The following is a 13,786-nucleotide window of genomic DNA, read 5'->3' as shown; positions in this document are numbered from 1 at the left end:
GTTTGGGTCCTATTTAGGCAAGCACATTGTTGACATTGCTTGGATAGAGACTCCCTGTCATATAGAGAAGGTACAGTCTCACAGCCTCTGCTTCCTGCAATCTTCTCACCTCTCCCCCGTCTCCCCCAACCCACAATGTCCCCTGAGCCTTAGGCATAGGCATTGTGCTGTAGATGGATCAGTTGGTGAAGTACACTCCATGCTCAGATGTTGTCTGCATTTTGGCCAGTTGCTGCTTTCTACAATGGTTTCTATCTGTTACAAAAAGAAGTATATTTGATAAGAGGTGAGAGACATTGTTAGTAGACTGGACTTGGGCACAGGATGGGCATTGTGGGTAAGGCCTGGAGGCTGGATGTGGCACAGATGGGTTAAAGTCAGGAGAGTTGATGGATTAGGCTAGATGTGTAAGGCATACAAATGGGACAAATCCTGGTGGTTGGGAATAGTGCCTTTAAAATATCTCGTGTGTGTGTGTGTGTGTGTGTGTGTGTGTGTGTGTGTGTGTGTGTCCGTGTCCGATGCATGGCCAGCTTTCTGTGAGGCAAGTGCTTTACCAACTGAGTCAACTCCCTATCCCTCTTTGCCAATGTGTTTAGCCTTTCTTCTGAGACAGTGTCTCACAGAACTCAGGCTGGTCTCAAACTCACTGTGTCACTGAGGATAACCTTGAACTCTAGAGATTCTTGCCTGTGGTGCTTTGAATGAGAACCCCTAATACGCCTTCGTCTTGGGTGTTTGAGCTCTTGGCTCCTCAGTTACTGAGGTTTAGGTAGTACAGCCTTGCAGACTTTCCTGGGGATAGGTTTTGAGGTTAAAGGCCTTGGAGTACTTCCAGTTTGCTCTACCAGCTTCATGGTAAAGAATGTGAGCTGTGAGTTTTCTGTTCCAGCTGCCTCCTGCTGCCTGCTGCTATACTGCTCTGCCACTGTAGAGCTAACACCTCTGGGATTATAAACCAACACAGGCGCTTTCTTCTGTATGTTGCCTTAGTCATGGCATTTTATCAGAGCAACGGAAAGGTGATATACAGCTTCTGTCTATTCCGTGCTGGGTCTATGGGAAGTGTGGGCCACTAGGCCAGGCTGATGTGGTACATGTGCTTGAACCCAGGGCTTCAAACAGACCAGGTAAGCAGTCCACTGACTGAGCTGTATTTGTAGTCTACGCTTTTCCTTAATATGAAATCAAACCATGTCCATCTGTCTACAAAGAAGGCCACAAACAACTGAGTCTCAGCTACCATTGCACTCGGCTCCACCTACCACCAGCTCTTTCTCTAGCCCCATCAAACTGCTCAGTTAATCTAAAATTTACATTAATCGGCTGCTCCATTTCTGGAAGTTACAAGTAGAGGTGTTTAAAAGTGTCAAAAGCCTTTTCTAGATGTAACATAACGCCTGATAAGAGTGGCAAGGTAAAGCAATAGGGGAAGAGGGAAGGTTGCGCTTCCCCATGGCACCCAGGCCTCTTCCCGTCCCGGAGAGCACAGATAATGGAAATATGAACTGACAAAAGTACCTGGGAGGCAGAGGGACACTAAACCAGACAGCCAGGGCCAGGCCAGGCCTGGGCTGCAGCGCTTGGACATCTAGGGGACATGGGGGAGTGCTTTGGCATGCTGAGCTTTGGGAAAGGCCCTGCAGGATTAACAGAGGTTAAAGTGATGGTGGATATAATGCCACACAAGCCTTGGACTTGGCCGTGATGGATGGTGGTCACTGAGCGCTCACTCACAGCCCCATAGTGCAATGTTTCACAGCCACGGTCTCCTTTATTCTCACGGCAGTCCTATGAAACTAGCCAAGGATTAAGACAGGGCTGACGGCTCTCCACTAGTGTGATGGGACCTGGGTTTTGAGCTCAGCAGTCGAGTTACAAAGGTGGATTCTCTCCTATATTACTACAAGATAAAGCAGGACCTGTTGTTACAGAGAGACCACTGCCTTTGGATCCTGCTTTGCAGTGAAGAAAGAATATGAAGTGTGGGTGCCAGGGCTCTGGATCACTCCATCTGCTTAAGTAAGCCAACTTTCCAAAGGGATCTGCCCTAAAAGTGACTCCAAAACTGAAAATGGAAGCTTGGGCAACTTACATTCTGTCTCTAGGAAGTTAAAGAGCAAACAGGGTAAGATCTACCCTTCGCTATGGTTTGGCTATAAAACATTCCCCTACCACTGACTCATGCATTTGATCCCTGGTCTCTAGCTTCTGGTGCTGTCATGGGGAAGCTATGAAGCTTTTTAAACATGGCACCCAGCTGGTGAACCTAGGCCTGGAGGGTCAGCCTTGGAGGTTGCAGGCAGTCCTATTTTTTATCTAGCCCTATGTGTCCCAATCCACTACAGTGTGATACACCACACCACACCACAAGTTCCCACTTGCCACAGATGACAGCTGCCATGCCTTCTCTGGCATGGGGGACAGATAATATCCCTGAAATGTGAGCGGATACGAACCTCTCCCTCATTTAGTAGCTTCTGTCAGGTGTTCTGTCACTGTGACGTTAACTAGTGCACCTTTGAATCTGAATGCATATTGTGTTAGCAGTGGGAAAGCCCCAGCTGGTGGTTAGATGCGCACAGGTATGTGGGTCAGACGGGGCGGGGGGAGGGTGGAGAATACAGAATTCACAGAATGCCACAATGCAGCAGGGCATTGTGTTCTTATCTGAACTTGAGAAAGCAGAGAGAGAACTGGAGAATGCAGTCATGTTCTGTTAGAGGGAGGACAGAGGGCAGGGTACAAGAAAGAAAGGGATGGGAATGGAGACTTTGCCTCTTACCACCCGTGATAACAAAGAATTCTGACTTACTAGTGAGGTTCACATTAACCAATCATTATATCCATATCTATTCCCCTCAGTGTTAGTTAACAAGTACAATAACTAACCTGGCTCACATATCATGACCTGTCATGATTAACCACCACCTCCTCTTCCTCCTTCCTCTTCTTCCTCTTCTTTTTCCTCTTCTTGTTCTCCTGCTCCTCCCCCTTCTTTGTTCTTTGTAGGCAGTTTATCAAAAAGGTCAACTATCACCTTACAAGAACTGATTACCTATTGAGAATTTGAGCGCCTGTAGACTGTGCTTGCTAGGGCATCAGATCACTGGTCCATAAACACCAGGCACCAGATGGGCTTTGAGACAGTGACTAGGTTAGCTATCACAGGGGAACAATTTCAAAAGAAAACAGAACAGAAAAGGAGGACTTTTTGCCTTTATTTGGGTGAGAAAGAACTGGTAGTTTTCTTTATGGTTCAGTCTAGAAGGGAAATAGTTGTGGGTGTCTCCTATGGGTTTATGCACTCAGATTCTTGGCTCTCAATGTGCGTGGGGGCGATACTGTTGATGAGGTGGAACCTTTCAGAGGCAGGGCTCATAGAAGGTTGTTAAATCACAAGGCCACTACCTTCAGGAGGATTGAAGAAGACTTCAAGGGACTGTCTGAATTATCGTGAGACTGATTGGTTACAAAACAAATCTAGCCTTTTGCTTCCAGGTTCTCTATGTGATGCCATCCACCAGAAAGCCCTCACCACAGCAGGGCATAAGCCATAACCATGCTCTTGAATCTCTACAAGTGTGATATATAAATATCCTAGACTCTGGTATTTTGTCAGCAACACAAAACAGACTTACACAGTCTAATCTCAGGACTCTATCTCTCGGGCCTATTTCTTATGAGGCAGCAGTCCATTCTTATCATTCTTCCAGAAGTTCATAAACAATGAAATGGATGAGAGGATGGCTCACCTGGCTGCACAGTTCCAGGTTCTGGGAGTACACAGCAATCTGCTGCCTTTGCTGCTCCTCCGATGTGTAGCTCGCGATTAGGATGAGGACATCAAAGCCAAACTTGTCTGTGAAGGCTTTCAAATCACTGGTGATGTTGCTATGAAGCAGGCAGTCCTGAAACAACAAACACATGAGATTAGTGTCCAACTGGCTTTTTCAGACAGCTGGCCACAAATCAGCTCAGGCCTGTGATGTGTCAGCACAGGTATTTATCACCAGAGGCAAGAGGAATAAGTGCTTTGAGAAATTTTGGAAAGTTTCATGTACTGGCTTTAAATATACCTTACTGATTTCTTTTCCCAAACCAAGAAAAGACTATGTCTCTGCCATTATGATCAATTCTTTTCACAAGAAGCACATTTTAATTGATTTATTTATTTTTTCTATTTCATGTGCATTGGTGTTTGCCTGAATGTATGTCTGTGTGAGGGCATTGGATTCTCTAGAACTGGAATTGCAGACCATTGTGAGAGAGGGATGCTGAGAATTGAACCTAGATCCTGTGGAAGAGTAGCCAGTGCTCTTAACTACTGAGCTATCTTCCAAGCCCCAAAGAACACATTTTTGTGGAATATTTGAAAAGTATATTTAGTCCTCACATTTATTATACACATATAAAAATGTGTGTTGACTCCAATCTTGACCTATCACTAGAAAAGCAAGAAGTTTCATATACCAGGGGTCTGGGTGATTGTCTCTCTTCCTTCGAGAAGTATAATGAAGCCTATATTCTGGTCTTCATAAATGGTGTATTATGGTATACTCCTATTCTATAATACTATTGTTTTCTTTTTTGTTACCTGTAGTGGATTGAAAGAGGATGTTCCTCATAAGCTCAGATACCTGCACAATTTGTCCTTAGTTGGTAGGGCCATTTGTGGAGGGTAAGGAGGTGCAGTTTTGCTGGAGAGAGTACATGATGAGGACAGGCCTTGAGAGTATATGACCTTGCCCTACTTTTGATGGGTTCTGTCTGCTCTGGGCTTGCAGTAAAAGATGTGACCTCTCAGCCTCCTGCTCCTGCTGCTGTGCTTCCTCATCATGATGGACTCTCATCCCTCCGGAACCATAAGCCAAAATGAAACTTAAATAAGTTGCTTTGGCCATAGTATCACATGGTATTAATACAGCATTGTGTGTGTGTGTGTGTGTGTGTGTGTGTGTGTGTACGTGTGTGCATGTGAGTGTGTGTGCATGTGAGTGTGTGTGTATGTGTCATCTTTGTATGCAGATGTCAGAAGACAACTTTTGGGAATCAGTTCTTTCCTTCCTTGCCAGTCTCTCTTGTTTCTGTTCTTGCGCTGTATACTCCAGGCTGGCTGGCCTGTGAACTTTCAGCCTATTCTATCTCTATACCTTGTCTTACTATGGAGTTCTGGGATTTCAGATCTGGCCATTGCATCTGGCTCATTTGTGTTGGTTCTAGAGATTATGTTCTGGTTGTCAGAGCATGCTTCAAGCATTCTTATCTGGTGATCCACCTCACTGGCCCTACAATTTTGTTTTCTATGATTATTGTTAGTTTCTTTCCAAATTTCCTGAAGACACTCTTTGATGAATTGGCTGAGGAATTCTTTTTTGAGACGGTCTCATGATGTGGAGGGGGGTTTGAACCCAGGGATTTGTGTATGCTAGCAGAGCACTCTACCAACTGGGCTGTAGTTCCAGATCCTAAGGAATTTTTATTACAATGTAAAAGTCCAGGAGAATTTTGTAGCAGTTTTAATGTTGGGGCTACCTTGCTATTTGTGGCACTTGTGGAGAGAGCAATAATGGCTGTGGCATTCCCAGAATGTGGCTTAGTCACCTACAGGAAATCTGTTGACTTCTCAAGCTATATCAATTTTACAGAGTGCCATTTTGCCCATACAATTCTCTCTTTTCCTTCAAGAAGAACAGTGAAGTTGGCATTATAAGTCCAGCATCTAGCATATTCACATATTAGCATATACTAGTTGTTCAAGAAATCTTTGTAAACAAACTGAAGAAAAATAAACAAAATCATTCTGTGCTACACTTTCTGTCATAGAGCACATGTGCACACATATACACATAAACACACACTCGCAAGCACACACACTCTCATACCCATGCATACACACACGCATCCGTACTCACACATGCACATATACATGTGCATGCACTCACATGCACACATACACACATTAACACACATAAACAATCCAAACAGACACCCAATCACACAATCCAAACAGAAACACACACATATACAACTAGCTAGCCACTATATCAATGAGTTCTACATCTGTGGATTCAAATAATAGTTGATCAATCACATGTGTTTAGGAAAAATATATCTGAACACATACAAACTTGGTTCTTATTGTCACCTCCCCTAAACAACACAACTAGTATCTGCATATTTTAGGTATTTTAGGTCATCTAAACATGACTTGGTGAATACAGGAGCATATACATGAGTTAGACATAAATTCAATGCCATTTTACAGATGATACTTCTATATCTAAAGATTTGGGTATTCAAAGAGGGTTCTCAGAACAAATCCCCTTCAGATTCTGAGGAATGGCAGCACACACCACCACCACCACCACTACTACCACCCTCCCCATCTCCCCATTATGTATAATCAATTAATTGGTAGTTTATCCTGCTATCAGTGCAAAACAACATGGTGTATACTCAAGGGATTTAAAGAATTCTATACGTTTTATTACAATAGCAATTGTAATTATGGTTGTTGTGGTACAGTATTAAAACTACACATAGTATTTGCCATAGAAAACACGATTGTCATTCTGCCTCATCATAATCATTGTGAATAGTTGACTAGGTAGGTATGTAGATGTGTTGCTGCATTCATATTTGCACATTATCACTGCTTAAGGCTTTTTATGAGAATCTGAACTAATCCAACAGCTCCCTGTACCCAAATGCCGTGGGGGGGGAGAGCTGAACACCCAGAAGTTTGGACAATCCTGAAACTACAGGACAGTCTGCCACTTCTGCCCACCTCTCCCACATCGCTGGCACAAGAGGAAACTCCATAGTGCCTCTAGATACAGGAAAATAGGAGCAGCCAGCAGCAGGAACCTCCTGGGTCCGCCCTTCACCTGGAACTGAACTGAACTGGTCACACAGCAGCCTGTACCCAAATCCCATGGGGGAGAGAGCTGAACCCTCAGAAGTGCAGACACTCCTGAGAACTCAGAGGAGACTATTCTCTGCCCACATTCTCAACCCAAGAGGAAATCACCTAGTGCCATCTGTGCCCCCTGGGCACATGGACCTAGAAGCAGTGAGGGGCAGGATGCTCAAACTAATTGAAGAAAAAGTGAGAAGAGTCTCGAACACATGGGCACTGGGGAAAATTTCCTGAACAGAACACCAATGGCTTATGCTCTAAGATCAAGAATCGACAAATGGGACCTCATAAAACTACAAAGCTTCTGTAAGGCAAAGGACACTGTCATTAAAACAAAACGGCAACCAACAGATTGGGAAAAGATCTTTACCAATCCTACATCTGATAGAGGGCTAATATCTAAAATATACAAAGAACTCAAGAGGTTAGACTCCAGAGAGTCAAATAACTCTATTAAAAATGGGGTTCAGAGCTAAACAAGGAATTCACAGCTGAGGAATGCCGAATGGCTGAGAAATACCTAAAGAAATGTTCAACATCCTTAGTCATCAGGGAAATGCAAATCAAAACAATCCTGAGATTCCACCTCAACACCAGTAAGAATGGCTAAGATCAAAAACTCAGGAGACAGCAGATGCTGGCGAGGATGGGGAGAAAGAGGAACACTCCTCCATTGTTGGTGGGATTGCAGACTGGTACAACCATTCTGGAAATCAGTCTGGAGGTTCCTCAGAAAATTGGACATTCCACTACCTGAGGACCCAGCTATACCTCTTCTGGGCATATACCCAAAAGATGCTCCAACATACAACAAAGACACATGCTCCACTGTGTTCATAGCAGCCTTATTTATAATAGCCAGAAGCTGGAAAGAACCCAGATGCCCTTCAACAGAGGAATGGAGACAGAAAATGTGGTACATCTACACAATGGAGTACTACTCAGCTGTCAAAAACAACTACTTCGTGAAATTCATAGGCAAATGGATTGAACTACAAAATATCCTGAGTGATGTAACCCAATCACAGAAAAACACACAGGGTATACATTAACTGATAAGTGGATATTAGCCCAAAAGCTCAAGTCACTCAAGATACAATCCACAGACTGCATGAAGCTCAAGAAGGATGACTGAATTGCAATGCTTCGCTGCTTCTTAAAAGAGGGAATAAACATATTCATAACAGGTGATATGGAGGCACAGTTTGGAGTAGCAACTGAAGGAATGGCCATTCAGAGCATGCCTCATATGTTTCCCATATATACAGTCACTAAAACTAGATAAGATTGATGAAGCTAAGAAGGACATGCTGACAGGAATTGGATATAGATGTCTTGTGAGAGACACAGCCAGAGCATGTCAAATACAGAGGTTAATGCTAACAGCAAATCACTGAACTGAAAATGGGACCCCGTTGGTGGAATTAGAGAAAGGATTGAAAGAGCTGAAGGGGTTTGCAACCCATAAGAACAGCAATGCCGGGGTTGGGGATTTAGCTCATTGGTAGAGCACTTGCCTAGCAAGCACAAGGCCTTGGGTTCGGGCCCCAGCTCCGAAAAAAAAAAAAAAAAAAAGAACAGCAATGCCAACCAACCTGAGCTCCCAGGACTAACCCATGGCTCCAACTGCATATGTAGCAGAGGAAGGCCTTGTTGGTTACCAATTTAAGGAGAAGCCCTTGGTCCTGCCAAGGTTGGACACCCAGTGTAGGGGGATGTCAGGGGGGCAGGAAAGGGGATGGATGGAGAGGGGAACACCTTTATAGAAGAAGGGGAGGGGGATGGGTTAGGGGGCTTATGACCGGGAAACTGGGAAAGGGAATTACCATTTGAAATGTAAATAAAAATATATCCAATTTTTTTTAAAAAAGACTTTTTATCAGCCATTAAACACACAGGTTCTGCAGTTTTGATGAATGGAATCTTAAGATTTATGAAGTTCCCAAGAGACCCTTGGTGGGTGGGGGCTTCCATGTGTTGATAAGGCCATTCTGTCTGGTTTTGTTTTTATGGTTTTGGGGTTTTTTTTGTTTTTTGTTTTTTGTTTTTTTTGTTTTTTGTTTTTGTTTTTGTTTTGAGACAGTGTCTTTCTTCATAACCTTGGCTATCATGGAACTCACTTTGTAGACCAGGCTGGCCTCGAACTCACAGAGCTGCCCCTGCCTCTTGAAGGCTGGGAGTCACCATGCCTGGCTTCTCATGGCAGTCATTCTTCCCGGGGATTTTACCAGATTGCTTTCCCTTTCAGGTTGCAAAGAACATGTGAGAATCACAAAACTCTCAGGATGTATTACTGATACAGACCAAGGATCTATTCAGCTGACTTGGTAATGAACTTTGTGATATTCATATGCAAGAACCTTTGGAATCACAAGATTCAGAAGGTACATTGCCAGTACCCATGCTTTTAACACCTATGGTAGCCAAATACCATCACAGCAATCGTTAAGTTGATGTTTGTAGAGAATGAATTCGCCCACGGGAGTTTAGAGTATGCCTTCTCTGAATCAGACTATCCTTATGCATAACAAGCATTCAGGAGATAAATACTCCAAAAAGTCATTGGGAATTCATCAAGAAATTTAATGTTGGTCTTTGTGCCACTGTGGATCGAAAGCAGAGCTGATCCAGGAAAGACACTTATCTACAGCTTATCAATATTAAGACTTTGTAAGAAGTCTCACAATTTCCCTTTACAAATATTTTTACATGTATGGATCCCCTAACACATCCATAAACTCCTAAAAGGAGTCATGCCTTTCAAAGAAATATTTACATGCACAGGCAAGCACTCCCTTCGTGTCACTCAACCAAAAAAGGGTTAATTTGACTCATACCTGAACACAGTAAGATTCAGAAGCATTATTTGAAAGAGGCTGCATTTGTGGGCCTTGTGCTCTTCAAGAATGTTGGCTACATTGGACACTCTTTGAATTCTTTGCTATGCAGACAGACACTTCTTGTTCATCCGCACTGGTAAGACCAGGCATTTTGTTAGAAATACAGTGTCACCCACACCCCAGACTCACTGAAGTAGCAGCTGCCTCTGCATCCCACCTAGAGAGCTCTGCCATAGAGAAATTGATTGGTCAGTGTATTTTCCTCCAAACCTGTCCTTTTTCATTCCCACTGTTCTCCAGGGACTTCGATGGGTAATTCGATGGGTAATATCCCCAACTCCTAATGCTTCACAAAAACACCCAGAGCTGTGCATTCTAAACACTTGCTGGTGATTGCTGTTTAATAGGTTAGAGAGAAAAATCCAAGCACTTGTATTTTCATCTTTTCCCTTAAGTGATTCTTGAGGTCTATGACTTCTGGGTAAGATCGCCTCAGTCCTTGTATTGGTGAGCCCAAACCAAATTCCATGGAATTAGATGAAGTGTTGATTAAAAGAAAAATTGGTGAACCATTTTGGCATACTATCAATACATTTTGAATTAACCCCAATACATTTTGTAGTAACCCTAAACAATGATCAGCATCAATGCCCCATATCCTATAGCAAATTTGTCCAAGCCAGATCCCGTTCTACTGGCCTAAGGGTAGCAGTGTCAAGAGTTTCATATTTAAAATAGTCAAACAAGGGAATGAGTGAGAATCTTCTGGTATCTGGGAAGTACAATCTGTTGGTTCTGCTTTTATGCTGGTGCTGTTTGCATAACATATAATTTATTCTTGTCTTCTAGCTATGGGGAGTCGTGTGCTGCAGTGACTCTTAACGTTGCTGGAGAGCAATGCCGGCCCTGAGTAAACAGCTCTTCATCATCAGCGGAGCCCCACTGTAGACACAGGTTGGCATTTTATTTCCCCCATCTGCCTTCTACCTGATAAATTACTGTTTTAGTTACACGTATACAAATACGATTTGTTAACCTGCTAGGATGTCTGCAAAATGTTTCTCTCACTTTCAGTTAAATTATATACATGCATATGTGTTTCCCACTTAGTTGGGAAATAAAGAGATACTTCCCTTTCTAATTTACCATTCAACCCCAGGAGTGCTCCAGCACACACACACACACACACACACACACACACACACACACACACACACACACACACACACACACACACACACACACACTGTCTACATTTCTGAACCTTACTAGAATTTAGGAATTTATTGGGACCTGGGAACTGACCAGCAGAAACAGAGAGAATGGCAGTTGCTCCCCATTAGTGCCCATGGTACTAAAGATTCAATCATCAAACATTCAGAAGGTTGTGAAAATGCTTGCCTGAATAATCCCTAGCTTTGGAATTAGAAAAATCTAAAAAGGCAGAGAGAAAAAGAGGGCTGTTATTTCCCAGCTGAAAGCTCACTTAGAGAACTGAGAACCCTACAATATGATGATAATAAAGACAATGATGATGTCATCGATGATGACGACGATGACGATGATGACAATGACAACCCCAGGGCAGAGAAGCAGAAACGATTTGACTCCATTTGCCCTAATATAGGACCCCAGAAGGTTTAATGTGTTCATCATTGGAAATACACAGTCAAAGGCAGTGGAAAATTCCATTGTCCAAAAATACCCTTTTAGTTTTCACTGCATTATTTTAAAAAAATATTCAGTATTGAGGGCTGGAGACATGGTTCACTGGTTAAGAGCACTTGTTACTCTTGCAGAGAGCCCAGGTTCAGTTCTCAGCACCCACATGGTAGTTCACAGCCATTCACAACTCTAGTGCCTAGGTGCCTGATACCCTCTTCTGACCTTCTTGGGTACCGAGCTCGAACATGGTGCACAAATGCGAATGTAGGCAAAACACTCTAACATAACATATAACAAATAAATTAATTTAAAAAATTAAGTAGTAATAATTCAACAACAACTACACAGAGAAAGGGAGTAGCAGGAAGTGGCACCAAAATTTTCTAAAAAAATTTTCAGTGTTGAAGCTAATTGCTGGCAGTGCCATGCATCGCGCCAAGCAACCTTGATCTAAGTAGTGTCTTAAGAACATCGGAGCCATCAAAGGTGGCATTTCTCAGGATAGAAAGAGCACTGCCCTGCAAACATTCTCACCTTCTATTGTCTTCTTAGTTTCCCTTGTTTGGTATCCAGACCCATCTTTTTGCTCAAACTGCTCTTCTCTAAAATGCCAATCACTCTGAGATGTCGAATGGGATGCATCCCTGTTCTTACCCCACTGGATTTTACTGGCAGCTTCGACCAGGCTGACCTGCTTCCTCTTTGGAGCGCTTTACTTTCCTGACTTCATGCTCTCCTTGTCCTCTCCTCACTCACTGACCAGTCCTTGGTCATCTTTGCTGATCCCTCTTCCTCATCACCCTGCTAAGTGCTCACAGCCCCAACACAGTGTCCCGCGCTTGCACTGTCTTCTCAGTACTCACTCTCTTTGGCACTCAATTCAGAGGATCATGACATTCTTTCTAATGAAAAAACACATCCACATGGACTCTATGCATGGGAATGCTTGACCAGCCTCATAAACACAAGAAAACCTGAGCACATCCTGTCCTGCCTCTTCAGTATCATTAAATGTCACAGTTTCTCAGCTAAGAATTATTCCAGCATGTTTTCTTCCCCTTCATGTCTTGAATAATCCATCAGCAAATCCTGTTAACTTTACCTTAAAACATAAATCAAGTCAAACCTTTCTTAATTATCCTCCATTGCAATCACTGTCTTAGATATAGTCACCACCATATTCTTTTCTTCTTTCTTTTTCATTTTTAATTCTGTGCAGGCATGCACGCGATACACACACACACATCTGTCTGTCTGTCTGTCTGTCTGTCTTTCTGTCTGCATTTATATGAACATGAGTATGGGTACAAGAGGTCAGAAGCATTGGATCCCCTGGAGCTAGAGTTACAGGTGGTTGGAATCTATGGGTGCTGGGATTCAAACTTAGATCCTTTGGAAAATAGATGTGTTTCTAACCACCAAATCATCTATTTCTCCAGCCCCAGACACCATCATCATCTCTTGCCTAAACACTGGTACCAACATTCCAACTAGTACCCCAGGCTCTTTTCTCTCCCTATGATCAGTTCACACAACATCAAGAATGGCTTTTAAAAATATAAACCAGACCCCAAAGATGGGTGAACACATAAAAGTATTTGCCAACTTGACTTGGACTCCTGGGTAGAAGGAAACAACAGACAGGCTGTCCTCTACAAGTAAATAAATGAATAATTTAAAAATGTAAATCAAACAATAGCACTTTCCTATTTAGAACCCATGATCTCCCAATGCTGTTATTATTATTTACCATTTTATTTTCCTTAATGAGAAATTATTAATATCCTTGAGTATAAGAGTTTAAATAAATCAACCAGAATTAGATAGAGCAGCAGAAAAATTTGGAAAACATAGAAGGTAATTTACAACTTTAATACAAATATCTAATAAATTTAATAGTGAAATAAAAATGGGTGCTCACATAAGTGTTTTAGCAAAGGAGTGTAAAGAATTGACATGCATGCAATGTTCATGGACAAAAATATTCATGGGCTTATTTTCATAAAAACTAATACACAGAAAGAAAATCAGTATGGCCAACAACTGATAAATTGTAAATAAATTATGTATCAGTAAAACAAATGATTAATATACTATTGTTAAAATCAAAGAGTAGTTAGTAACACACACATACAAAAAAAATTCTTAAAACAGGTAAATGTGGTCCAATTTCTATATGGTATAAAAATGAACAACATTTTAATATAAAATTTGATGTTTCTTTGTTGTAAACTCTTACATACAGGGCTGGTGAAATGACTTGGTAGGTTAAGGGAGGTTTTACCAACCCTGATGACCCACATGATGTTGTCCTCTGACCTCTGACCTACACAGATACCCCATGGCACATATCCCTCCC

The 13,786-nt window shown here is 42.4% G+C and overlaps 1 protein-coding gene across 1 annotated transcript in view; it reads right to left on the bottom strand.

The window, feature by feature from the left end:
* Prune2 (prune homolog 2 with BCH domain) overlaps positions 1-13,786 on the bottom strand; it is a 249,999-nt gene that overhangs the window by 94,050 nt on the left and 142,163 nt on the right. Inside the window, exon 7 of the mRNA XM_032891689.1 lies at positions 3,756-3,911. Coding sequence (XP_032747580.1) covers positions 3,756-3,911 — 156 coding nt within the window. The remainder of the gene's footprint in view (positions 1-3,755; positions 3,912-13,786) is intronic.

The sequence above is a fragment of the Rattus rattus genome, chromosome 2, assembly GCF_011064425.1.
Source record: "Rattus rattus isolate New Zealand chromosome 2, Rrattus_CSIRO_v1, whole genome shotgun sequence".
Lineage (NCBI taxonomy): Eukaryota > Metazoa > Chordata > Mammalia > Rodentia > Muridae > Rattus > Rattus rattus.
Note: the sequence above shows the minus strand (reverse complement) of the source record. Positions and strands in the feature narration are given on the sequence as shown.